General features: G+C 37.9%; 1 protein-coding gene across 50 annotated transcripts in view; it reads right to left on the reverse strand.

The window, feature by feature from the left end:
- LOC109420654 (zinc finger protein 420) overlaps window positions 1-25,681 on the reverse strand; it is a 63,977-nt gene extending 38,296 nt beyond the window's left edge. For 38 of the 50 annotated variants that reach the window (XM_029852904.2, XM_029852943.2, XM_029852939.2 and 35 more), the window contains exon 1: window positions 11,550-11,690. Coding sequence is in view for 11 of the 50 variants with exons in the window: in XM_062850236.1 (XP_062706220.1) it covers window positions 11,550-11,863 (314 nt within the window). In the remaining 39 variants the exon portion in view is untranslated. Of the gene's footprint in view, window positions 1-11,549; window positions 12,089-24,650 lie in introns of those variants that run through there. The other 12 variants (XM_062850236.1, XM_062850234.1, XM_062850231.1 and 9 more) reach the window with 12 other exon arrangements.
- Between the last annotated feature and the right edge of the window lie 605 nt (window positions 25,682-26,286).

Consider the following 26,286-nt stretch of genomic DNA (forward strand, 5'->3'; position numbering starts at 1 on the left):
GGTTTCAATCCCCATTTTTTTTAACTTCAATTAAATTTTATTAAACTGTACAATAGCCTGACAATAGGTATAGCTGTAAGATATATTTAGTGAAACTTAGCTGCAAAATTGTGTGCTATAATTGGCGCCATATGCAGCAGGCGATTCTTGTGGAATTTCGGTTGGGGCAGAACGTGTAAAGGCTGAAACACAAAGGGCTGATTATATCTATCTAAGGTCTTTTTTTACACGGGTAGTTTTTCTGCTTTAACTCGGTCAATTTTGGGCCAATTCACATGAAAATTTGTACACAGGTAGACACGGTTAGTACTACCTGTGTACGGAAAATCAGATAGGTAGGTTTAAAATTGACCGAGTTAAAGCAGAAAAACTACCCGTGTAAAAAAAGACCTTATATATAGTGTATATAAAAATGAGTTTGAAGTTTCTTTGAGGCAACAAAACTCAGGAACGGAGGAACCGATCGGGATGACTCTTGGATGGTTTAATTTGTATTCATGGTGGCTGTGTTTATATGTAAACAATAGTTAGGAAAAACAACTCAAAAAATTGGAAAATTGATAAAGTACTGATTTTTATGAGCTGGGAAGAAAATCAACATGATCGGAATCAAACCAATCTAGAGTGCGGTGCCTAAATGAGCTTAAAAGCTATCAAACCACCACAAGACGGCAAGACAAAGTTTGCCGGGACAGCTAGTCTATATATATAAAAATGAGTTTGAAATCCCTTTGAGGCAACAAAACTCACAAACGGCTGAACCGATTAGGATGGCTCTTGCACGGTTCGATTCGTTTTCATGGTGGCTGTGTTTATATGTACAAAAAGTTACGAAAATCAACTAGAAAAGTAACAAAATTGAAAAAGAACTGATTTTCTACGAGCTGGGAAGGAAATCATCACGACCGAAATGAAATCAATCTAGAGTGCGGTGCTATTTTGAGCTCAACAGTTGTCAAACCACCACAAGACGGCAAGAGGCAAGACAAAGTTTGCCGGGACAGCTAGTCTTATATAAAAATGAATTTGAATTCGCTTTCAGGCAAAAAAAAACTCAGAAACGGATGAACCGATCAGAATGACTCTTGCACGGTTCGATTCGTATTCATGGTGGCTGTGTTTATATGTAGAAAAAGTTACGAAACTCATTTAAACAAGTTTGAAAGTTGTGAAAATACTGATTTTTCATGAGCTGGGAAGAAAATCAACACGATCGAAATGAAATCATTCTAGAGTGCGGTGCTGTTATGAGCTCAACAGTTGTCAAACCACCACTGCTTGGCAAGACAACGTTTGCCAGGACAGCTAGTTAAGGATAAAAATATCAAAAGGCTTAACTAATTTAAGCTGAAATAATTGTTCGACTAGTTTTCATACGGCGTTGAACGAAGTCGTAATCAAGATCACGTCAACATTAACAGGCCCACGCTATGCTTTATTGATCTTGTCTCATGCACTGCGTGTGATGCTTGTACTGTACACATTTGAGGTAAGTTTCATGTTCCCAAGGAGAGCACTCAAGTAAAATTCCTCCTTTTTCCGTTAGTAATTTTGACATTTGTTTAACTGACAGTATTTTAACAAAACGATGCTAAGAAGGATGTGAAGAATAGAGCACTACATACGGTGGTTGCTAGATAAATTGTTCTAATTCTTTGGCGTTTCGTGGCCTTGTTGTTAACGATTTAGACTTAGAGAAATATCATCGTTTCCTCAGAAAGTGTGATTGAAATTGAAATATAATTTTTCGCGCGCGTGGGGAAAATTATTCAATTCATAACTTTTGGGTGGGCTTCTGGGGAAAATCCAGATAAAAGCAGTGGCGATTCCCTAACCTCAACTCTACCTGTTCAACGGATGTAAATTCTTGAATTTGCTCAACAAATTAGCTTGTAATTTGTAGATAATGAGGAGAATATTCGTTATCGTTCATTTTCAATTTGATTCTGATCCTGAAATCTCTGTAAATGCAAGTTTTAGGGTCGTTGAACAGATAAAAAGTGAGGTTACGAGACGCCACTGGATAAAAGGGGGATTCACTTAACAGCATAAGCTAATTAAACAGATTAAACGTCGCGAACACCAAGGCAATCTTTGATTGTTTCATTCGCACAATCATTTAACATTTCAAATAAGCAGAAAATCATGGCTTTCGCAACAATTTAATCTGTTTAGTGAGTATGTATCCCAAATGAGATTCCAACGGAGTTGTCAAGCGTTCCAAGGGAAATGCTGATGAGAGACATTGCGCTGGGATTCTGAGGAAACTTTTAAAGTATTACAGCGAGTACAAAGGTTGGCTACTACTTATAAATTCTGCAATATTGGATTTCAGACTACGGTGGGAGGAATTCTGCTGGAACTCTATCGGTTACCTTGTGGAGTTCAAGAAGAAATACAAGGACAAAGCTTCACGGGGAATTTAATGAAGATCCACGAAGGATTCTTTGTGATGAATCTTTTGGCATTTCGTAGGTACGATGGGTTTTCTTTAGAGTTTCACAGAAAATCTTTGTGAAGTTCTTCCAGGTGTTCCACCGAAAAATCCACCAGGAGTTCACCGGGGATTCTCATAAAATGTCTCTGAGATTTTGATTAGAAGTTCTACAAAAAATCCCTCCATGAGTTCTTTCTGATGGTTTTTTTTTCAGGATTTATTTATTTATATTTTTTTGGGATCTTCAGGTTCAGGGTTTCCTCCACAGGTGTTTTCTAAGATTCTCCCAGAAGGTTTTTTGAACCATCCCTCAATAATTTCAACCGGGATCTATCAAATATTTTTTATCCGGGATTCACTCAGATATTTATTCGGAGATTCCAGCAGGAATTCCTTCCGGGATCATTCCAAGAGTTTCTTCTAGGATTTCTACAAGAATTCATTCTTAGATTCGTCATGGAGTTCCTCCAGTGTTTACTCCAGAAGTTCTTTCTAGGATAGATTTTTTTTGAGATTCTTCTAGGTTTTCTCTGGGCGTTTCTTATGTGAATCCTCGAGGAATTCCTTTTGGGATCTCCCCAGGAATTGTTTATTTGGTTTTTATCTAGGAAATCCTTCCTCCAGCAACTTCTTCCATGATTCCTCCAGGAACTCCTTCTAGGTCTCCTCTAGGAGTAACTTAATGGGTTCCCCTCATAGTTCCTTCAGGTATTTCTCCAGGATCTTCTTCTAAGATTACACCAGAAGAACTTTGAGTCAAATTGTCAGGCTTTTTGACGAGTTACAACAAAATTATTGTCTACACAATTTATAAAATGGATGAACAAATTTGCTAAAATCTTACTGTATGATATTGACAATATCTGCGCCAATACTAAACTAAATTTCCGGAGTAATTTGCGAATGGGACGTAACTGACAAAACAATAACAATGCAAAAACAAAACCGAATTTCGCTGATACGATTTCTAAAACAAAAAAAAAAGACACGGACAACGTCTTTAGCCAGAGGCTGTACAGCTGAATGAAACTTAACACTAGACAAGGGACAAACGAATTCGGAGAAACTATTCTTACGAAAAGTTTCATCGCCCGGAGCGGGAATCGAACCCACATGGTGCGATTAGAAGCTTGGTAATCCCAATTTTATTTAGAATTAATTCAACATGAACAAGTTTAAATGACACAGTTCTGACACATTTTCTTGATTTTCTAAGGATACAGTACGAATGTTGATACGAATTCGGTAATTTTTACACTAAAAATTGCATTTATTTTATTACGCCCGAATCGATACCCGATAATGCTCAATACGCCCAATACTATGCTCCTTGAATCGATATCATTTTCAAAATCGCCTTTTACTATTCGCTTTGTTTTTGATTTTGATAGAATTTGGTCGTTTGCTTTCGTCGTGCTTATATTTTGGTTTCAGATTTGCCGTTTACTTTCGCAAACAAAACACCAGAAGTGGAAAGAGTAATTCTTGTTTTTGTTTCGTGCGACATAGAATGGAATTACGCCTTCTACTCTACCCGTGATTTTTTATAGTTAGAAAAGTGATATCAAGGAAAGTTTGTGAGTATTTAGTTGTAAATGTATTTTGTCAGTTACGACCTTTTCGCGAATTACTCCGGAAATCCACCAGAAGGGTTTTCATAGCCTCTGCCAGAAAAATTCCAAAAGCTTAACATGAAATCTCTCTATTCTAATCTAATCTAATCTAATCTAATCTAACACATACGCAGCCAGTACAAGAAAGCATCCTGGAAAATAATCGGGTTAGATTACACCCGATTATTTTTCTTGTCAGTATTGATACTTGCAGCGTATCAGAGATATGACACAAGCATCAAAGTGGCCAGGCCTACTGCGTAGCATTTACCGCAAAGATGATTCTTTGAAATGTTTCGAATTCATTGAATTTTCTTTAATTTCGAATCACTTCATGAATCTACAGGGGAGGAAGGATGCGTGGACATACCGTACCAAACGCTCCGATATATGAGAAAATATAGTGTTGTATGTATAAAATAATGAAAATAAAAAGGTAAAACAAGTATCATGAAACATTCTCACCAAATTTGAATAACGCTTCGTTGGATCCGCTTGGGTAGGGGGGGAGTGTGTGTTTGATTTTCTCCGCTTCAGTGATGACCAGTTGTTAAATCTTAAGGATTGGTTTAATTTGAGTGTGTGGTTTCATTTCGGGTCGAAAAATTCATCACTTTTGATCCAAATAACACTAGTGCATAGTATTTCTGCATTGATTCTCGAAATTCGGTTGGTGGATTCAGCTGTTAGTCAAACACTTCATACTACAAATTATGCGGAGCCTTCCATGCGAAGCCGGTGGCATAGTACAAAATGCCTCAACAACGGAATACAACTACAACCCGGCACTTCGGCGTTTCGGCGAAAAATTTGCGTACGGCGCACATATGAGCACTCAAATTTCCGATTATTTTTTCACTAAAAACCGCTACGAGAACGTCGCACAATTTCCTGAAGAAACCGGTTACAGCACTTCACATTTTTTCCTTGCCCTCTTCATTTTTTCTTCATGGCGTCTAGCGTTGTTCAGCGAACTTGTACGACAAAAATTTCACCACCTCACAAAACTTCCCGCTCGCCGCGACCACACTCGATCCATTCCCACTGAGGCCCGGATCGGCGCACCGGAAGGACGACACTTTGACGGTACTTTCCGCAATTATCCGCCGAATCGAATTTTACGGACACGAAAAAAGTCAGAGAGAAAAATTAAACGTCCCTTAACATGAAATCTCTCTATTCCATAAAAAAATCTCCACTTGGTCCTCTATAAATGTGTCCTAAATTTGTCAAAAAATTACTCCAAAATCCACCGCAGGTTCTGCTTGATATGCCGTTGAAAATTATACCATCAATAATGTCTTTCAGATCAACTGCATGCATGTTTTCTATCAAAGAGTCCTCATAAAACTCTACCATAAAATTATCAAATAATCAGCCAGAAATTTTGCCGCACATAAGAAACTGTATTCTGGATAATTTTGAAATTCAGGTAGACAATCAGAAATTTATCATGCAATGCCCCGGCCCTTCTACATGAAACGTCAGAACTATTCCGTCAAAAATTCCAGCAAGAAATTCTCTATACACCCAATCCTGAATCACCTTGTTCGGTACTTTCTTGACGAAGAACTGTTTTGGTAGTTTCTGTAATCAGATTACTGAGGCTCAGTACACCAAATGTCAAAAACGGGTCCAAAGGCAAACAATCCATTATTGCAGTATCCACCTTTTTTTTTAAATTTTGTCAGAAAATACCGGACACGGTATTCAAAGTTAAATGTGTAGCAATACTTTGAATTCCCAATTTCTCAAAACTGCAAATGAGGGGGTTAGAAGCAAAGGGGTGTAAGTGACAAAACCCACTTTCGAGTAAATGAGGTTTAAAGTTTTTGACCAATTTTTCATCCCATACCAAATGTATGGAGCTTCAAAATGAACCAAATTTTCTCAGATATATTGTAATTTTTCCAAACATCGTAGAAACAAACTTAAAAAAGTTCCTGAAAGCTTGAAATCTGAAGAATTTTATTATGTGCTCAGCTCTTACATACTTACACCCTTTTGATTCTGGGCCCCTCAAATGATTGTAAAATACTAAAAATATCAGTAAAAAACTTCTCGATCAAAAAAATTGCCTAGGATACTATATAGATAACGTTTCAGAAGAAGCCATTGAATTTCGTATTCTCGCATTTAGGGTATCGCGCCACTCGGGCGGTGGCTTCTATATTCGTCTGTTTTCCACTATAACTCAGTCAATTTTGAACCAATTGACATGAAATGTTGTACACGGGTAGATACTATACCTATCTCACCACATTCCAAAAGTTGTGTCAATTGGTTCAAATTTGACTGAATTATAGTGGAAAACAGACGAATATAGAAGCCACCGCCCAAGTGGCACGATTCCCTAGTTGTTTTGCAATCAAATACCTAACTAGGTTTAAAAAATACGAAATTCGTAGTGATCCGTGATGCTTGAAGACGTTCGTGAAACATAACCATTTTTCGAAAACGTTATCTGAAATGGATAAATCAAATTTTTCGTTTATACTCGTATACAATAGCTGCTTAATAGACTCTGACATGATACATGTATCAATATACTAAGCTTTTATGTCATCATGCTAGGTAAAGTTGGCAAAAACCAGAGGGAATCTGACTGGGTTCTCTAACTAAGCAATATAAAAATTCTATTACTAAGCATATAAAAACCTGAGGGTGTCGGTCCGTACTGCCCCGCCTCCCCCTACGTGTGTAATATCTTAAAGGAAATTTACTAACGCAGTTGCTGTTGTTTTTTAAATAATTCTCAAAAAAGCTAAAACTGCAATACAAATTGTTGGTTGAACTAGAAAATGAAAATATTTCTAGCAAAACTTCTGGCGAAAATTCGTAGTCGTCATTGATACACATAATCGTCATCATGGAAAACTCAAAGCAGCGTTCTCGTTCAAAATTGAAATTTTCGCTAATGAAAATTAAACCACTGTCTTGTGAGTGTAGGAAAGAGTACAGTGAACATTTTTACTGCAAACATTAAGGTTTTGAACTATAAACCTGCATTCGAATTTTCAATGGGAAAGCTTATATCAATTACTTATTTTGCTTTAAATTCAGTTTTTAAACATCGACGGGCTTGGTGGTCTAGTGGCTACCGCTTCTGATTCGTATGCAGAAGGTCATGGGTTCAATCCCTGGCCCGTCCTTTTCATCCTACTTTGTATCTTTCTATCCACTTTCTCTCACTCTCTCTTCTCTACATATACAACTCATGTATATTCATATGTTCATAGCCATCGCTAGAACCAGAAACGAATTGAAAAAAGTCGTTTCCCTCCCTTCCAACTTCCACTCACAGCACAGTGTATATATAACGCCTATAAGTTATGCAACCAAAGCGTGCTGTGCCGCTTGACCTTATTCACCTTATTCACCACACAATCTATCACGAACACTATAAATAACCCTATCCATGGATCGCATCACCGACCCAACGGTGACTCCCAGATCTCCCATCCTTTCCGTCTAACAAATACCCCAGTCCGTGCGGGTTGTGGGACGCAGAGTGCTCTCGGTCTCTAGTAGCAACAACCAGTACACTCTAACATCCCTTTCCCTTCCCAGCTGACTATAAGGACTTGGCCGGCGCCGTTATTGATCAAATATGCATGAGCTGCTAAAATTGCACTTTGAGAATAAGTGGAATGTCCCAGCCCCTTATTCAGTTGGATCACAGTGCAACTGGTACCAGTTCAGATCAATCACGGAGGACCAACCATTGACATGTATAGTCAGAATTGATCGTTTTGATCGTTGATCGTTTAAATTCAGTTTTTAAACATCTAGTCTAGGAACCTAGTTGTATTATGAGTATAAGCATAGGAATTGGTAGTTTTTTGTGGATTATGTTAATAAGTTTCCTGTTTTGGGAATAATTTTACAAAACGACTTAGAATGGGATGGTCATGTAAATTTACAATGTAGCAGGGTTTATAACGGGCTTCGCACAATTAGAATCACTGCGAATATGCTACCCTGTGAAGTTAAATTAAGACTGTTAAGAACATTTTTACTTCCACATTTTTCCTACGGTTGCGAATTTCTGTTAAGGTGATACGTGACGCCGTGTTATGTATCCTATCTTTCCTCTCTTTCTAACAATTCGCCTCGCAATTTTGAAGATGGTAATTTCGATTTCTATCGCACAGAATTTTGATTTCTATCGCAAGTAATTTTGACAACTGATCCAGTATGGAGAGAAACGTTACTTTTCCTTACGGAATAATAGCACGGACTATTTTTCCGCACGGAAAAGTGACAGCTCCATTTGATTCGCACGGGAGGCGTTACGTGTGTTACACTTTTTTCCTTCCTTGCTATATTCGAACTGCTCAAGTAATTTTGAAGCGGAATCATTACTTGACCATTTCTTGTCCTATCTTTATGCACAGTACGTACGAAGTGGAAACTAGCCATTAGTAGTAACAGGTAGCAACAGAGTAATGGCGGATGTTCCCTCGATCGTCCCGCTCGTCCTTAAATGCTTCAGTTGCAGCATTACAAAGACTACGACTAGTTTTGAATGTTTGCGTTCGTTGGATTTTTAACCTATCCAGATACTCTAATGTAACACGCCATCATCAATGACACATCCTACCGTGACGTTACAACGTTTTGACGCCTTTTCTGGCATATTTTCCACTATAACTCGTAAATTTGATCGTAAAACCTCAATATTTTTACATATTCGGATTCCTTGTAAAATTTCCAATAAGTATGTTCTGCTGAAAAGTTAGTTCTCATTGGGAAAGTATGTTTAAAATGGGGATGAGTAGCGTTACGTTACAACGTTGTAACGTCACGCTACTAATTTCCATTTTAAACATATTTTTTCAATAACTAACTGCTCAATAGATCATACTTTTTGGAAATTTTACAAGGAATCCAATTATGCAAAAATATTTGAGGGTTTACGGTCGAATGTACGTGTTATAGCGGAAAATCTGACAGAAAATGCGTCAAATCGTTGTAACGTCACGGTAGAATGTGTCCAATAACTATTGGGATGTTCGCTCATTATACAATTTTCATAAACTACGCAATGAAAAACCGACATATGTATTAACTTGATAAATTTCAGCCATTTCGTGACACGCGTAATAAACATATTAGATTACCACAATACAAGACTTCGCACTATGGAGAAACTTTCTCTGTACGTGGCATTGCTCATTGGAACCAACTTCCGTTAGCTATAGAGTCGCTAAGAAATTTGCATTAAATGCATTTAAACTCAATCTAGATTTGTTCCGAAGAGAGGTCACGACATGGATTGAGACAAGAAATTAGATAAATTACCTATAAGAGTAAAGATTAGTTATAAGAATTGTCAGCATTAAAAAAAGTGAAGAAATCATCCTATTGTAAAATTTAAAAAGGAGAATTCCTTACTCTACATGCATTACGCATATGTAAATAAATAAATAAATAAAAATATTCGTTATTCCCTGATTTACCAAAGCAAGCAAAATAGGGCATAAGCGGAAAAATACTAGATTTTGTAGTAATGAGCTGGATTTGTATATGAAGAGATGTTAAATTTCTGCGTTTAAATTCGGCAAGCTGCGTGGGGTTTTCTTGCCTAATTTGACGCTGTTTAAAGAGTGTTTGGGTAACTGTGTAAAAAATGGAGAATACAACAACACAGCGACCCAAAGATTTGATCGAACAGTAAACTATAGAACATATTAATAAAACGAGAGAGATCTTACATCCCCTCGCAATTGGGATTTTAGGGGTATCCAGATTACGCCATAATCGAAATGTCCGCCTCAAAATCCACAATTTTATCATTTTTGACGCCCGAGAACTATTTTAAAAATGCATTTAAAGCTTTTAAAAGGATTGTTTTTTGTTAGGGGCGAACTGTCATTTTATCGATTGAACTCATTCTATCCACGGAATTTAAAACAGTTTTGTTTATTTAACTATCAAAACAAAGGTATTCAAACGCAATAAAATCACGTTATAATATTAATCAATTATGCAGTTTTAATTATTTCAATTTGGGTGACGATGGGTATTATCGGCAGGTTTGTTCTCTTCATCATGAGGGGTTTTTGTTGCCCAATTTTTCTGAAATTTGGCCGTATAATTCAGCTTGGTTAGGAAGGATTTTAGGTCAATTCTGTGTTCAACATCTTTAAAAAAAAAACATTACGAAGAGATCAAAACTAGCGAAAATACATAATTTTCTTTATATTAATTATTAACTTTTTAATTAAAAAAAACTACCTAGGGGAAATTGTCTATTCTCGGCCGTTTTGTTCTCTTCGTGTTTGAAGGTTTTTTGAAACCTATTGAAGTCAGAGTTGGTCTCAAATCCTTCCCCACTAAGCTGAATTATATGGCCAACTTTCAGGCAATTTGGCTGACAAAAACCCCCCATGACGAAGAGAACAAACCTGCCGATAATACCCATTGTCACCCTATTATGATCTTATTTTTTCATGAGAATTCTCGGCACTTCTGCATGACACGTCAGTACTCTGCTACAAATACCACCAAAAATTGCATTGGAACAGCAGCTACCACAAACGGAAAACTGGGCATATTTTTAAAATGGTGCTGGTTGGAATTCTTCTAGAGAATGTAATTATTGGATTAATCTTGAAGAAGTTTTTTCAGCTGATTTATTAGAAACTATAAAAGGTTATTGGATGCTTTTCGACGAACTGCATTCGAGTATAATTTGGATTGTAAAACATCATCAATTAGATCATGAATTAGAAAATAGTTTGTGGAAGATAGAACCTTCTTTTTCCTGTCAAAGTTAAGGATTATGCTCATTCGCAGTACAGAAATGCTGCAAACATCTCTCATATTACATATTGAAATAGAACATTTGCCAATTGATTTGACGATGGAAGCTTCACGATGAGAGAATGCACTATAGCGTATACGCAGCAACACAACCAGTAAAAGGCTGACCGGCTCAGAAAGAAATACAGCACATCTGGTATCGAGTAATGTATACATAAAGCCGCATCGAATTGTTTTGATAGATGTGCGAAAATAGTATTCGGCGGTAATCAATTTCGCGCGTTCACGCTTCCCGCAGCAATTTTTTTCCAATCATCTCTATAATGACCGGGTCATTATTTGGCTTTTTGCTGATGTTCGCTCGGAGAAGATGGAATGAAATAATAGATTCCCCGTAGAGCTGGACCGTTCAACAGCAAGAACATATGTTTTCCCCCCGTCGCAGCCATCAAACCAGGTGCGCTCCGACCTACGGTAACCAGATTCCAGTTCGATTTTCCTGTACTTGCTCTAGCCGCTCCCTTGTTTCTGATGGAAACCCCCGCCCTCTCAAACCCCCTCGACGATTGGGTTGTGGGAGTCAGACAAGACGTGCAGCTCCTCAGACACTGCACTCTACAGACATGGAGAGAGAGAAGATACCGTGTGGAACGAGAAACGAACATTGAAATGAAATAAGGAGAGTGTACAAATAAAAGTGAGTATAAAGGCAAGAACACTGAAACGCTTACATCAAAAGCTCTCCTCCTCCGCTGGTGCTACTGCCGGCGGTGCTGACAATATTCTGTATGAAAGACGATGCCGCGGCGGCTGCTGCTGCTGTCGCTGACGTCGCACCCCAACCAGTTTTAATTCGCTGCTGTTGTTGATGGTGATGTTGCTGCACTTGTAGTAGTGTCGCCGCTGCCGCCTGCTGCTGCTGCTGTTGCTGTTGTTGAAGCGGAGGCTGGAGGTACTGGTAGTGGTGGTGCTGGCGGTGCTCCCGTTCCAAATGTGGAAGAACTTGCTGCTGCTGCTGACGGAGAAGAGGATTACCGGAATCCATTTGCCGGAACGGAGCCCCAATCCAGAAGACCACCCTCTAAAATCACACTGCTGCTTAGCTGCTTCTTTCGCTCTTTGTTCTCACACACGCACTTTATTCTTACTTTATTGCCGATTGCTTTTCTTTTCACTTGCCTTTTTCACTTTCTAACATTTCCAATCAGATCACAGATCGTTTAGCACTAGTTCCGCTCTATTATTTCCTACACCCGTCATACACTCCGAACTGCAGAATTATTTTATTTTTATTTATAGACGCTTTTTAATGTCCGCCATTGTTGTAATAATTATTAACAAAAAAAAGTGAACCGAGTAAAAAAGAGGAACTCTGCTCACATAGCATAGGCTGTGCTAGTCCGACCAGCGACGACGAGAAGATGGTGGTGGAGTGAAAAATGCTATGCCTCCTGCTCGCTTGAATCGTCGTCGTTTCGATTCAGTTTTCAGTTTCATCGTTCTTCGGCGGAGTCCCGTCCCAGAGGTTCGGCTGCTCTCTCCGTTACTTTCCTCTCCGGCCGTCTCCGGCTTGTATTTTAATACACAATACCCATACAATCGTTCAGACGCACATTTATAATCTCTATCTCCTGCCCTGCCGCGCACTAAGGGGAGAACCCGCTGGCAAGAGTTACCTTTCGATTAACTAGAGGTATTAGTATGGCTCGTCTAAATATGCTTTGCAGGTCGACAAAATATAAAAAGATGCAAAACATGTTAGAAAGGTAAAGCTAATAATAAACAGCTTTTGAAGAAATAGGCAAAATGTATGGTCATTAATCACAGAGCATTATCTTAAACGTCCTCAGTCAAGTTCAAACATAAATTGATGGTTAAAAATCATGTTCTAAAATCAAAAAATGTCCTCATAAAACTTCACCTTAAAATCCTTAAAATCAATATTATTTTGATTCGTTTCCTGTTGGTAGTTTAGAAATGGATAGGGTAATTCATGTATTTTGGACAGGCTGAGGACAACGTTAGAAAAATCGTCCCCTAGCTTTCTTAGAAAGGAATTGATTATTTTGCAAAGTTACTATTACGCTTATAATATGATTGTACTTTGGGTTCCTGATGATAAAAAGCTTAACGAACGCATTTTAATCTGATAAAATCACAATTTCCAATCGCCTGTTAGAATTGCATTTTGGACACCAAATATATGTTTTGGACACCCTCAGGTATATATAATTTGGACATGGCAATTATCTCCATGTTTAGCCATGATTACAGTATGCGGCAGGAAAAAATGCGAAAGTGTTTTTCAACTTCAAACCTCATTTTCGTCCATTTGACATTAACCTATCTATGTTTCAACGTTCCATGATCTATAATAGGCTAGTTTTCTGAAAAGTTAATTAAAAAATTTCCCATTTTGGTCACTAACCTTTACAGGGCGGCGCCTGAAGATGAAGACAACCAGAATTTTCAAACCGCAAAAAATCGCACAGGTCGCTAAATTTCGCATCTGATAAAACAAAATTTTTGATTTTCTCTACAATATCATCAAATATATGTACTTATTTCATCTGGTATGTGAAACTACATGGCTCTGGATCAATTTGGTCTGGTTGTTCATCGAATTTGAGCTAATTTTGTTACTGTTATAGTCATTTTGTTTAATGACCATTAGGCGCGCAGTTTATTGATATCCGCTTATTAGGCCTACATTATCACATGTTAAACATCAAATGTGTTCATTTTTATTTTTCAGTGCTAGAATATAGACATTGACTGATACACTGTCATGAAAAAATAGTCATATATATCCCATATTTAGCGTGTAATAGTGCCTTGAACTTTTCGCATTTTTTCCTGCCGCACCCTGTACTGCTCTATCATGAAAGTAGCATAAATTAACAAATATTTTCTTGTAAATAATCAAATTTCTCCGCTTAACAGGCATCTATTTTGATAACTATTACAGTTTTTGTTAAAATCGAGGAAATATCGCGAAAACCACATAATACGCCTCCAAGTATGCAATCGCACAGCATCCCCATGTAGTTCGTCAGATGACCAAAATATATTTATAATAGAAAACTTGTAATGTATTTTGGACACCACCTATTTTAGGCGTTCTAGATGAATGTTAAGAGATTGGCTGCACAATGCTTCTTTTTTGAACAGTTCTCATTGCAATAAGGCTTTTAAATTTCTTACAATTATTATTTCAACGATTTTGAGGTGAATATTGTATGTGACTGTGAAGTGCATGTCGTCTTGCATACCTGTGCATTTAAGGGGTTTTAGTGAAACATTTTACATTTTCAATAATTTTGAAGTAAATCCCTAACTGTTAAGCGTGTTTTCAACATAAGTCATCAGAATAGGGTCTGTTTGATCCAATAATCGATATTTAGAAGTATCTACTTTTATTAGCTCTCCGGAACAAGACATACAGCGCAGTGCATGTCCAAATTATATACATGTCCAAATTATATTTTTTACCCTACGACATTCGAATGTTTACAGAAGGGCCGCATTAATTACTATAACATAACAGTTGAAAATTGCATTGTATAAGGAAAAAGGGAAATTTGTATTGTTTTGGTTTGTTTAGTATATTTTTCACGAATTTTTTGGCAACTATCTTTCCTTAAAGATGAAGATTTTGACATTTTATTAGTTTGTTTGAGAATGCAAAGGATTCTAATCTATCCACATTAGCGTGGTTCAAAAAATCGTTTTTGCTCCACATCGCTTATTCGATTCGTAACCAAATTCTATGTCGTCTCTCAAAATTTGAGCCCATTTGGTTGAAAATTGAGGCTGCACAAACCCTTCAAAGTTTATATGGGGGAATTACTATGGGAAAACGATGTTTTTCGTTCAATCGATCGGAGTATTTCCTTAAGTGCCCTAGAGGGTTAGTTGACCCTTGGTGCACCTAGGCTACTCTATCAGCTACAACTTTGCCGAAGACTGCATTCAGATCACATGCCTCATTAGTTATTAGTGATTTAATATTAGTGATTTAGTGATTAGTTACCGATTTTTATCCAGAATCGAAATCTTTACTCATGCTGGTTATACTATTCGATGGGCATTACATACTGCATTTTGCAGAGAAACTTAGTAGCCAAGATTTCAGTGTGCTATCTTTGGCGCCATATGAAGCATTGTTGCCTGCTGGGAAGCTGGAGGATCACTGTTAATGTTTGTCCAGTTGGAAACATATCGATAACTAATTAAAGAGGCGTCCGATTTGAATGCGGTCTTCGGCAAAGTTGTAGCTGATTGAGTAGCCTAGGAGCACCAAGGGTCTACAAACCCTCTGAGGCACTTGGGGAAATGCTACGGTCGATTGAATGAAAAACATCGTTTTTCCATAGTAATTTTTTTTTTTTTTTTTTTTTTTTTTTTTTTTTTTTTTTTTTTTTTTTTTTTTTTTTTTTTGAAAGGTTCCTAGCGGCACGCCGAGGGACGTAGAAACCTCTCCCATCACTGTGTGCACAATCGTCTCGCGTCTATATGGAAGAGCACGATGCGTTTGCGCGGACAACGACAGTTCACTAGGCCTTTGGATAGGATAGAGAACGTATTCCTTCAGAAGCAGTTCACCAGCCGTGCACGGACATGTCGTCCAGTAAGACACTGTTGCGTACTGATTCAGAAGGTTACGGTAGAAGGTGTGAAAGTTTCGGTTTATTGTCATTTGGTCGATTTTGTATTTGTGTTTTTTTTTGTCATGTCTAGGTTTAAATAATGTTATTGTTCAAATTTATGGTCTGCCATATAGTTCAGTAATCTTTGGTGTGCCTATGATCTGTTAGATGGTCGATGTGTTTCTTATGTCCATTTTTGTTGATCTCTATTTTAGTAATGTTTTTTTTTATCTTTGCAAGTTATATTTCGTCCACATCCCTAGCACTATCAGAAAGGTCCAAATAAGTCAAAATTAAAGAAAACCTTCCATACAGCCGAAAAATGTAAAAAAAAAATCTAATTTGTCATAAATAGTCTACGTTAGTCAAAGTCGAAGTAGTCAGTTTTTGTCGATTTCGTCTTGATCACACGTTAGCTTCGAATCTATAAGCATGCACTATTAAATGCTGCACTTCCCACTATTAGTTTTTTAGTTATTTTGAATTGATATCGCAAGAAAATATCATTAAGCACTAGGCATGAAACATATTAGGGTTTACTCACAAAACTATCAGATATAAAAATAATTAAAGAGAAAATTAAATCACGAAAGCACATCAAATGTTGAGACCTATGTATTAGCAAATTGAATACACGAGATACTACTAATTATTTCATTTTTGAATTGAATTTTTTAATGTATTTGTTAAAATTAACCAAATAGTGGGAAGCCCATGCAACAGTTCAAAGTCTGCTGACTCAAAAAAGATTCCGAGACCCGTCACAAAACACAAATATTTTCATTATGATTCACAACGACTCTCGGTACCCTCCTAGACTCAATCGACCGGAACTGTTTCCTGGGTATAGAAACTACTAGGCCCCAGCAGGTTCCTCCTGTATATCGAGCATTTCTGATAAATCAGCCATACTCCATCTGTAGCAGCCGGTTCGCAATGAACCGTTGGAGGCGCATTAAAGTGTTAAAGGTGATATTTTCATTACAAGAATTACAATTAACATCCTTCACTTTAATACCGTCAAACCCTGTGATCTTGGCCAGGGATCGTTTTTCCATAGTAATTCCCATACAAACCTTGAAGGGCTTGTGCAGTCTAAATTTTGAACCAAATGAGCTCAAATTTTAGGAGAAGGCGTAGAATTTGGTTACGAATCGAATAAGCGGTGTGGAGCAAAAACGATTTTTTGAACCACGCTAATACACATTCATGATGTACCCGTCAAAAGTCGTATATGCAGGAAGATCAATCTAAAAGCTTTTCGACTTGGAGGGATACAAATTCATCCTAGTGATCGAGTCAAATATTTAGGTTTGATTCTGAATGCCAAACTGAACTGGAATGCTCAAATTGAGTCCGAGATTGGTAAGGCAACAAATGCGTTATGCTCCAAAACTATTGGCAGGAAGTGGGGTTTGAAACCAAAAATGATAATGTGGATTTATACTGCCATAATCCGCCCAAAAGTGACGTATGCTTCGTTAACCTGGTGGCCAAAAACAAAATAGGCTACCACGCAATCAAAGCTTGCGAAAATTCAACGTCTTGCGTCCATTGCTGTTACAGGAGCGATGCGAAGTTCTCCATCAAAAGCTTTAGATGCGATTCTCAATCTGCTACCTTTGCACGAGGAATTGCAGAGACTTGAAAAGTTTAGCCAGGTGATCTTGTAGGTCACCTGAGCATTTCAAAGCACTTCCAAAATAGGCCAGTAATGAAAATGATTAAAGACTGGATGAAACCTGTGGAGAACCGTGATGTTCCTTACAAGTTGCACGAAATTACTCGTGCAGATTGGGAAGTCGGAGGTCCCACTGTAATTGGGTTTTTAAATTAAGAAAAATGTATTGATTTTTTAATTTTATATGAAAGAGCACCTTTTTCTGAGCCACTATGATTTTTTTCAGATTTTTAAAACTTTATTTTGGTATCTAAAATCAATTTCAAAGAGATTTTTTGAAATCACCTTTTGACAGCTAGGTAACTGTTTGACAGTTCCACCCAGTACAAAATGCGACGAGGGGTGATTCGACAAATCGCTCCCATACAAACTTCAAATTGATTTTTAAATAGGTTCCCGGTCACCAAAATTCATGAAAATTTGGATTTCGGCTCAGTTTCGCATGCAGATTCAGAATATGGAATTATCTAAACACCGCTAAAGAAGCCAATTGTAACTTTATTAATGGTAGCCTGCTAGTTTACACTGTTTATCAGTTCAAGGGAAGTATCCCACTGTTCGTCAAGGATCAATCAAATTCTATACAGATGGCTCAAAAGTTGGAATAAAAACGGGAGCAGGAATCTACGACCCTGCAATTTCAGTGTACAGTGTGCAGAGATTCTTGCTACTTTGAAATGCGCAAATATCTGCTTTGAGAGAAAACACAGATATGCAAATATTTGTATTTTCTCAGATAGTCAAGCTGCACTAGAATCATCGTTTACAAATGCACTTCAAAGCTTGTCTGGGAATGCATTCTTTCACTGTGCAGGCTGTGCCAAGGGAACTCAGTAAACTAATAATCTATAATGGGTTCCAGGTCACTGTGGCATTGATGGGAATGAAATGGAAGACGAGCTTGCTAAAATTGGTTCCAATTTACAGTTTGCTGGCCCAGAACCATTCTGCGGTTGAACAATAAAAATGGACCTGAACTGCTGGGCTGAGCAGAGCATGATATCCAAACGGATGGATGTCAAAAATTGCAATCAGTCAAAACGATTTATAACACCAAATGCTTATAAAACCTAAAAGCTTTTAGAGCTCAACAAGAGAGCTCTATGTACATACCATACACTGGCCTAGTAACTGGACACTGCCCCAGCAGGTATCACTTGAAAAATATTGGCCAGACTCAAAGTGATATCTGTCGTTTCTGTAATACGGAACGTGAAAGCTCGGAATATCTGCTTTGCAGTTGTGGTGTTTTATACACGCGCAGGAAGATTTCTAAATAGTGATTGCTTGCAACCCAGTGAGATCTGGTCTGCAGAACCTGGTAAGGTCTTGAGATTTCTTAATTCCATTGCACCTGACTGGGAGACGACGCGTCGTGGCAGAAGCTGATTACTTGACACATGGTAATAAGCTGGCTAGATGCGAATATCAAAACGGGACATGCCACAAAAGTTCAGCTTATTTTCTTAATTTCTCCAACAGGGGAGGAAAAAAAGGGTTTTTTTTTTCATTTTTCTACATTCAAATCAGCTGTTAAGATTGACATATTTATTTTTGCCGCCCTTATGTTCAATTTTTTTTTTGCCAAAATTCCTCTACTTCCCTATTGCATTACCATTTCACTAAGATCTCTTTAGTGAACTTGACAAATAATTCCGTAAGGCAATCGCCACAGACTGTTGCCAAGGCCTCGTTGTACCGAAGAAGGTCATTAAATATTGTGTGTTCTATCGATAATATTCATTGCCGTGAAATTCATCACTCGTGGTAATTAAATTTGGGGGAATTCCCCGAATAAAAAAACCCAGAGGTTCCTGTAAGGACTCTTTCAAGGTACCTATTCCTCAAGGAAATCAGAGCGTTCTTTATAAAATGGAGGAAAAGTTTGGATACAAATGGAAATTGCGATTCCGTAAGAACTTTATTTAAAAATATTAAAGAAAAGTTTCTAAAATGATTTGTATGAGCATGAGGGAAAAGTTCCTAAAATATTTTGTAATATATTTAGTAGAAACGATACCCTGTTGGTATTTTCACTGGTGTTTCGCATACTAGTGGCGGAGGTCTTACTAAGCAAAACAAATTAAATCTACATCCACGTGAAACCTCACATGGACATGAGATGTACAAATTACAAGAATATCGATGGAAACTCTTTTTATATATTTTTGTGGCCTTTGGACCATTCTTGTCACTTTGCGGTGGTTTGGATACTAGCTCAATCATGAGTTCCATCTGTTTACCACACATCTGATGATTATCAGAAGAATCTGAACCATTAAAAAGGTGGAGGAATCTTGTGAGAATTTTTCGAAGTATAGAGAGAGGAATTACGTAGAGGAATCCCGAAAAGAATTTGAGAAGAAATCCCTAATGCAATATGTGAACGGCGTAAATTCCTATTTGAACATCGATATTCAATTTTTTTTTTTTTTGAAAAATGCTCTATGAGTCTCTTTAATATCGACTTATGCAGGTTTGACTATAGACCATGAGTTCTCAAAGTTTTTTAGCTTGCGACCCACTTTTAATTGTTTAAGATTTTGGCGACCCACATGCGATTGACATTTTCAGAAGGTAATCCGTGACATTTCAGGCTAAACATTTCAATAGGTCCTATCTGCATTTGGGAGGCTCTCTTTGTTCACTTTCTCTTTCAATTATTGTAATTTAATGGTACACTTTTCAACTGTTTGGCCTGATTTATTTTAAATATTCTGACTATCGTGACTTTCTTGTAGAACTGGTGTAGCCGCAAAAAAATGTCATATACCATATTCTCGGGTTCAGCTTCTAAAATAAGCTGTAGGTGGTTGAATTTAGATCCAGATCGAAATGACATTTTCACCCGTCCAGGAGGTGAAGAAATTTTTCTATAAATTTGTTCCAAGGCTCCTCCGGAAGTTTGTTGTGGGATTCCCAGCAAGATTCCCAGGGAGTTTTTGATGAGATTTTTCCTGGGGTTTATTTGGAATTTTTCCTGGGGTTTATTTGGAATTTCTTCAGAATCATCTTGATTGATTCCTAATTTTCTCTGAGATTCTCAAAAGGCTCCACCTTAGATTCCTCCCGGAACTCATGTTGGAGGAAAACCAGAAGGAACTTGCTGGACTGTTTCCTCAAAGAATCTTGTGAAGTTGATGAATGCCATAAATCAAAACTGCAGGAGATTTTTTTTTTATCTGTATTAACGAGATTTTTAGCCCTTGGCTAGTTCATCTCGGGACCCACGCTTTACTTCCTTTCCGAAGGAAGAACTCACATTTTGCGAGTTTGTCGGGAATGGGATTCGATCCCATGTCCTCGGCGTGATAGTCAAGTGTTCTAACCATCACACCAGGTCCACTCCTCAGGAGAAATTTATCAAAATACTCCCTAATGAACTCTTGGATGATGTCCATTGAAAACATATGAAAGAATTCCAGAATGAACTTCTGGAGGAATTCCAGCATGATCTGCAGCAATAGGACAGATCGGTGAAGGGCAACAGTGTTGTTATTTTCTCCATTTCTTGCAACATAAACAACATAGTTATCCAAAGTTTTGCTCAAATAGCATCAAATTAGGTAAGGAATCATAATACCCTCGCTTTTTGCACCATTTCATTACAGAAACGGATAATTGACCTTCTCACCATACTAAAATTCAGCTCATTACTACAAATCTAGTACTACACCGAACGTGCCCCATTCCAAACGGAACTCTTGGAAGAAACCAATGAGTTCCTGAAAAAATCCCGGAAACAGTTTCTGATAGAATTCCAGAATAATATCCACGAGAGTTTCTGAAGAAATTCCAGAAAAAAAAACCTTACGGAATACCAGAACAAATTCCCGGAATTCTTGAAGCAGTAGTTCTGTGGCTTAGTTGGTTAAAGCGCCGCACTAGCGATACGGAGTCGTGGGTTCGAATCCCACCAAAACAAGTGGTATATTTTCCCATAAATTTATCTCTACATTTTGTCATTAAACACACACTGTGTCTTCGAATAACAGGGCTGTTACAAAAGTGTCGATTTGAAAACCGCGCCAAGGTCATCAAATCCGCGCCAGTACAAAATATATGGCTTTGATCATGCTTACTAAAACCCAAAATTTTTAAGAGAAAATCAATTGATCAATTAATAAATTGATTTTTAATTTCTAATTCCTGAATTTGTATAACCACTTCTACTTCAAACAAGAGTTTAAACATGTTGTTTTTTTTAATTGCAATAATATGTTTTGGATCAATAATTCTTTGATTGATTATCAATCAGTGTTTACTATTTTACGAGAAAAAAGGCAGCAGTTTGACGAAACTTTTGAAATAATTTATAATTAACCTTATGGTAGAAATCCTGACATCCCAAAAGATCACTTGAGAATTTTCAGAAACTTTTTGAGAAATTCAAGGATTACTTTTTGCAGAAACAAACGGAGTAATACTAGTAATTTTTTTGATTGAATCACCACTAAATTTTATTCCTTACGGCGATATTTATAAACTGTTCTGAGCATTAAGCAAGAGATACTTGAAAATGTATAAATTCATTGGATCATTTATGATAAGAGTTTCTGGTCACACCCTTGGAAATTAGGATTGGATGGATATTTCAGCAAAGTATTTTGCAAAAAAATCTATCAAGAAACCCTTTAATCACTGTGCCCCTCACAACGGGTGCTCTGATCGGAAATCATAGTTTTAGCAAAACAAATTGTTTCATAAGTAGTAATAACTGATTCAGCAATTTCGTCAATTCCGTCATTCTGGAACTTATCCATAATGAATCAAGAAATTCTTGCATGTTTAAAAAATTGCTAGAAATTTCTAATGAATAATATTCTATCCAGAGTTTTTAAAGTTTTTTTCATGGAATTATCTAAGAATGCAATCATTAAAAGCTCCAGGACGTCTTAGCTGTATGTTTTTTATTTTGATTTCTTACGACACACACAGTCTATCAAACCAATGATTTTCTTTACAAGATTCTGTTAAATTTGACTACAAAATTCAACCAAATGTTTCTCTAAAACTTCCGGTTATCTGGAGCGGACCTGGTGTGATGTTTAGAACAATTGACTATCACGCCGAGGACCTGGGATCGAATCCCACTCCCGACAAACTCGCAAAATGTGAGTTCTTCCTTCGGAAGGGAAGTAAAGCTTGGGTCCCGCTAGCCCACTAGCCTAGGGCTAAAAATCTGGTTAATTCAGACAATAAAAAAAAATCGGAAGACATCTCTTTGCAAATACCATAAAAAAGATTTCAGAATCACCAAGAAACAGCTTTTTCAGAAAGCTTGCCATTCTATCCAAAATTTTAGCCAACAATTGATTTCGGGGTTAAGACAGAAATAACTTCAATACCGTCAAACGGGGTGACTTGCAACACTTTTCAGCTTCAACTAACAAAAAATGTTGATTAAACTCAATTTTAAAATTCAAACTATTTGTAATAGTTTTAATAGCCGGCCCCTCTATAAAATAAAGTGGACAAGTTATAGATTGATTGATTTTTTCATGTTGAAAAAGCCAAACAAGGTCGTTTTTGATACAAGACGTCGTGCGGGGTGACTTGCAACACCCAATGTAAATCCCTTTTCTAACACGCAGATATTATTTTTTTAGTTTCAAGCATATTTGATAAGTATTCTTGCTACTGTTGTGATATCGTTTGGGCTGACATACTTATTTTTACATTTGTTTTTACATAGGAAATGGAATTGTGAATTTTTATATGGAAATATTGGGCTCAAAAACACCAAGTTATTAAATGTTTATTTAACACTTAATGTAATGTTCAGTTCGTGTGATGATCATTCAGACTTTTGCTGGTTAACTAAAAAACAACCATATTTCGTTTTTTTGGACTTTGAATTGTTAAGAAAATGAGTGTTGCAAGTCACCCCGTCTAGGTACAATATTTCAAAACATATGAATATAACAAAGATATTGTAATATTTTTATAAAGTAAAATGGAAATTCATATAGCTCATTATGTATAGAATCCGCATATAAAATATTATTATTGGGAAATTTTGTTTTCATTCTTTTACAGGCAACGATTCGAGGCTCACATTTTTGTTACTTTTTCAGACTAATGTTAAAGAATTCCCGGAAAAATCCCAGAAGAAATTCCGGGAACAAAAACGCTTGAAATTCCTGGAAGGAATCACAGACGGAATTTCGGAAGGAGTTTCTGTATGAATCTTGGAAGGAATTCCTGAAACAATCTCCGAGAGAACTCCTGGAGGAATCTCGGGTGAAATTGCTGAAATTTTCGGGCATATTATCCAGGAAAGTCTTCTGAAACTCATGGAAAAATAAAACTTCTGAAGACATTCATTCCAAAAGAAACTATTGAATCCAGGATGGAATTCCTGAAGGATTTTCGGAACTTCTGTAGACATCCCGGAATAAATCTCTTGAAGTCCCAGAAGGAATATCTGAAGGAATCCTGAAAAAAGTGTCTGAAGGAACCTTTTAGCCATCTCACGAAGGGAACACAGGGAACTTCTGAAGGAACCCCAAAAACGATCTTCGACGGAGCTTGCTGAGGAATCACGTAAGGAAATTCTAGAATAAATTTGTGGAGAAATCACGGAAGAAATTCTCGGATGAATCTTAGGAAAAACTGCTGGGGTAATCCTGTGCGAAATTTCTGGAGGAATCTCTGGAGGAATTTCTAGAGAAACTTCGAAAGGAATTCAGGAACTGCAAATGTACGATTAAATTTCTAGTCAACGATATGAAGTAGAAGTTGAGATTTGCATCCAACAGTAACTTCAGGCATGTTCAACCTACGTCATTTAACAGGACTATTGTAATTGTAGTTTATTAATTATACGAAAGCCTGGTAGTTATTTAAACTCTAAATCAGGTCAAGGAAAAGTTTATAAAAACTATTTGGTTAAGTACTTAAGTGGCGTCTTTCATCATAAATAGCAAATCGAACAAAACATATTTACCACGAATCAAATTCCCGATTGATGATAACACCTCTACGTCGTTCATTCAACATCCTTGTAGTTGGATTAATTCAGCATATTTTCCCATTCTGGTTTTTCTGTGTGCGTACGTGTATTAAAAAATAAATCACAGAGAGCAGCCAGACCCGAGAGAGAGGCAAACCGAGCCGTGGTGGACCAAACTAAACCGAACGAAAGACGAACAACACGAAGTCCACAAAAAAAACTGCCGCGGAGCAAGAAGCAAGTAGTCACCGACCGCTCCACCGCCATCAGCAGCCGTCCTTTCTGTGTGGAAAATGTCAAACTTTTTTTTTTGCTGTCCGCCCCGATGCCTTTTTTTCCTCACTCTTCTTTTCACTAGTGGCAGTGGTCATGTACACACAGAAACGCACACAACTGCAGCAACGTCAGGCGCTCACACAATTTGATTTCGCTTGTTCTGGCTGCTGCTGCCCGGACCGGCCCGCGTCGCCTGAATTTGATATTGGATCTTTTTGGGGAGCAGCCGCCGAGCGCGCATCAATAGAACATCATTGTGCGGGGAGCTTACTTTTTTCGCTTCTTCTCTCTCACTCATACGCCGAAACACTTCTTACTTGCGGGAGGGAGTGCGGACATTCGACGGCGGCGATCAATTCAAAGAAAAAATGGTTTAACAAACTTCCACTCCCTTCTTACCCCACTCACTGATCACTTTCCATTCGCCTCACTTATCCACTAAAATATAATTCACTTGGATAATTTTATAAATAAAATAGAACTTTTTTGTACAATAATTGTTTTTGCTTCTGTTTGAACTCGGCGGAAAATTCGGCTCGAAAAATGACCGGAAAATAATAGAAGCGCGGAGGGCACAAGCTGCTTTTCGTCGGAAAAATTTCCTTTTTTCCCCGTCTAGAGATTGCCGCTGCTGAGCTGAGATCGAGCCGACCCGACGACTGTCATGGCGACCTTTTTTCCTTCGCCTTCCTCGCAAAGCGCACGACAACGCAAACCAAACGCGAGACACAGTGCTCTTCTGCGGCGGGGGATCTCAGCCCGAAAAAATGAAAAAACTTTGTGGTCACTTTTTACCGTCAAACGGTACCTTTTCGGGTCGGAAAATATGCACAAACGGTTCGCCACCGGATTCCGCGACGGATGGGGATAATTTTGGCCCTCGCCGGAACGGATTTCACGCGAAATTTGGACACTTTTTTGCGAACCGCGCGAGACCGAACTTCTGCCTGCTGGTGTCAAACACAAAATTTTATCGACGCCGACCAGAGCGGAACCATGAAGACGACGACGGGGCTCGAAAAATTCTCTCTTTTTTATTCAGCAATGCTTGAAAATCCGGAGCCGCGCGCACTCTCTTCAGCACCTGCAGGCCGACGGTTGTCGGTGCCGAGTCTGCACCACAACGCAGCATTTCCCGCAAGCCAAAATGGTGGACGGGGAGCTCTCTGCTCTCGCGGCGCTCTTCGTTGCACGACACTAGCTCGCACTCGTCGTCGTCGTCGTCGTCGATGTCATCATCGGTCGTCCGACCCGACCATCCCGTTCCGTTCGTCAACCAACCCAACCAAATGAAACCGAGTGCGGCGCGGCGGCGGTGGCGCGCACGAGTTCGATAGGCCCAACATAAACACACGCAAAGCCAACCACCCATACCGGCAACCCACAGCACTGTGCCACCCGCTGCAAGGGAAAATCAAATGCGAACCACTTCGGACTGCTTGTACTTTTCTTATGGCTATCGACTGGTTTCCAATAGGAACTTCCCATTTTACTACAAGTCGAACTGCGAATGTACATAATTTCACATAAATAGAAGCAATATTTAGTAATTATTATTATTTTCTCTTAATAGTTTGATTGATTGTAGGTTGTTACCTGGATTTCAAAGGGTAGATACTAACCATTCTACTGAGAATAAAAATAGCAATGATAATGTTACAAATTCTTCAAATAATAATGCAAGCAATGATAACTCTATATAAAAAAAATTGGTGCAAATAGTTGATTTGATTAAAAAGTTTTACCATTTTTGGCCTCTCTACTTGAAAAATTGAATACATTTGAGCCCCTAATTGCTTCACTGTTTTCGTTTTAATGGCTTGTATAAATCAAAATAAAATAATTTTGCAATGGAATTGTTGCAGTATTATATGTACCTAAAATTGACAGGTTGAAAGCTCTATTAT

The sequence above is a fragment of the Aedes albopictus genome, chromosome 2 (assembly GCF_035046485.1).
Source record: "Aedes albopictus strain Foshan chromosome 2, AalbF5, whole genome shotgun sequence".
NCBI classification, from domain to species: domain Eukaryota; kingdom Metazoa; phylum Arthropoda; class Insecta; order Diptera; family Culicidae; genus Aedes; species Aedes albopictus.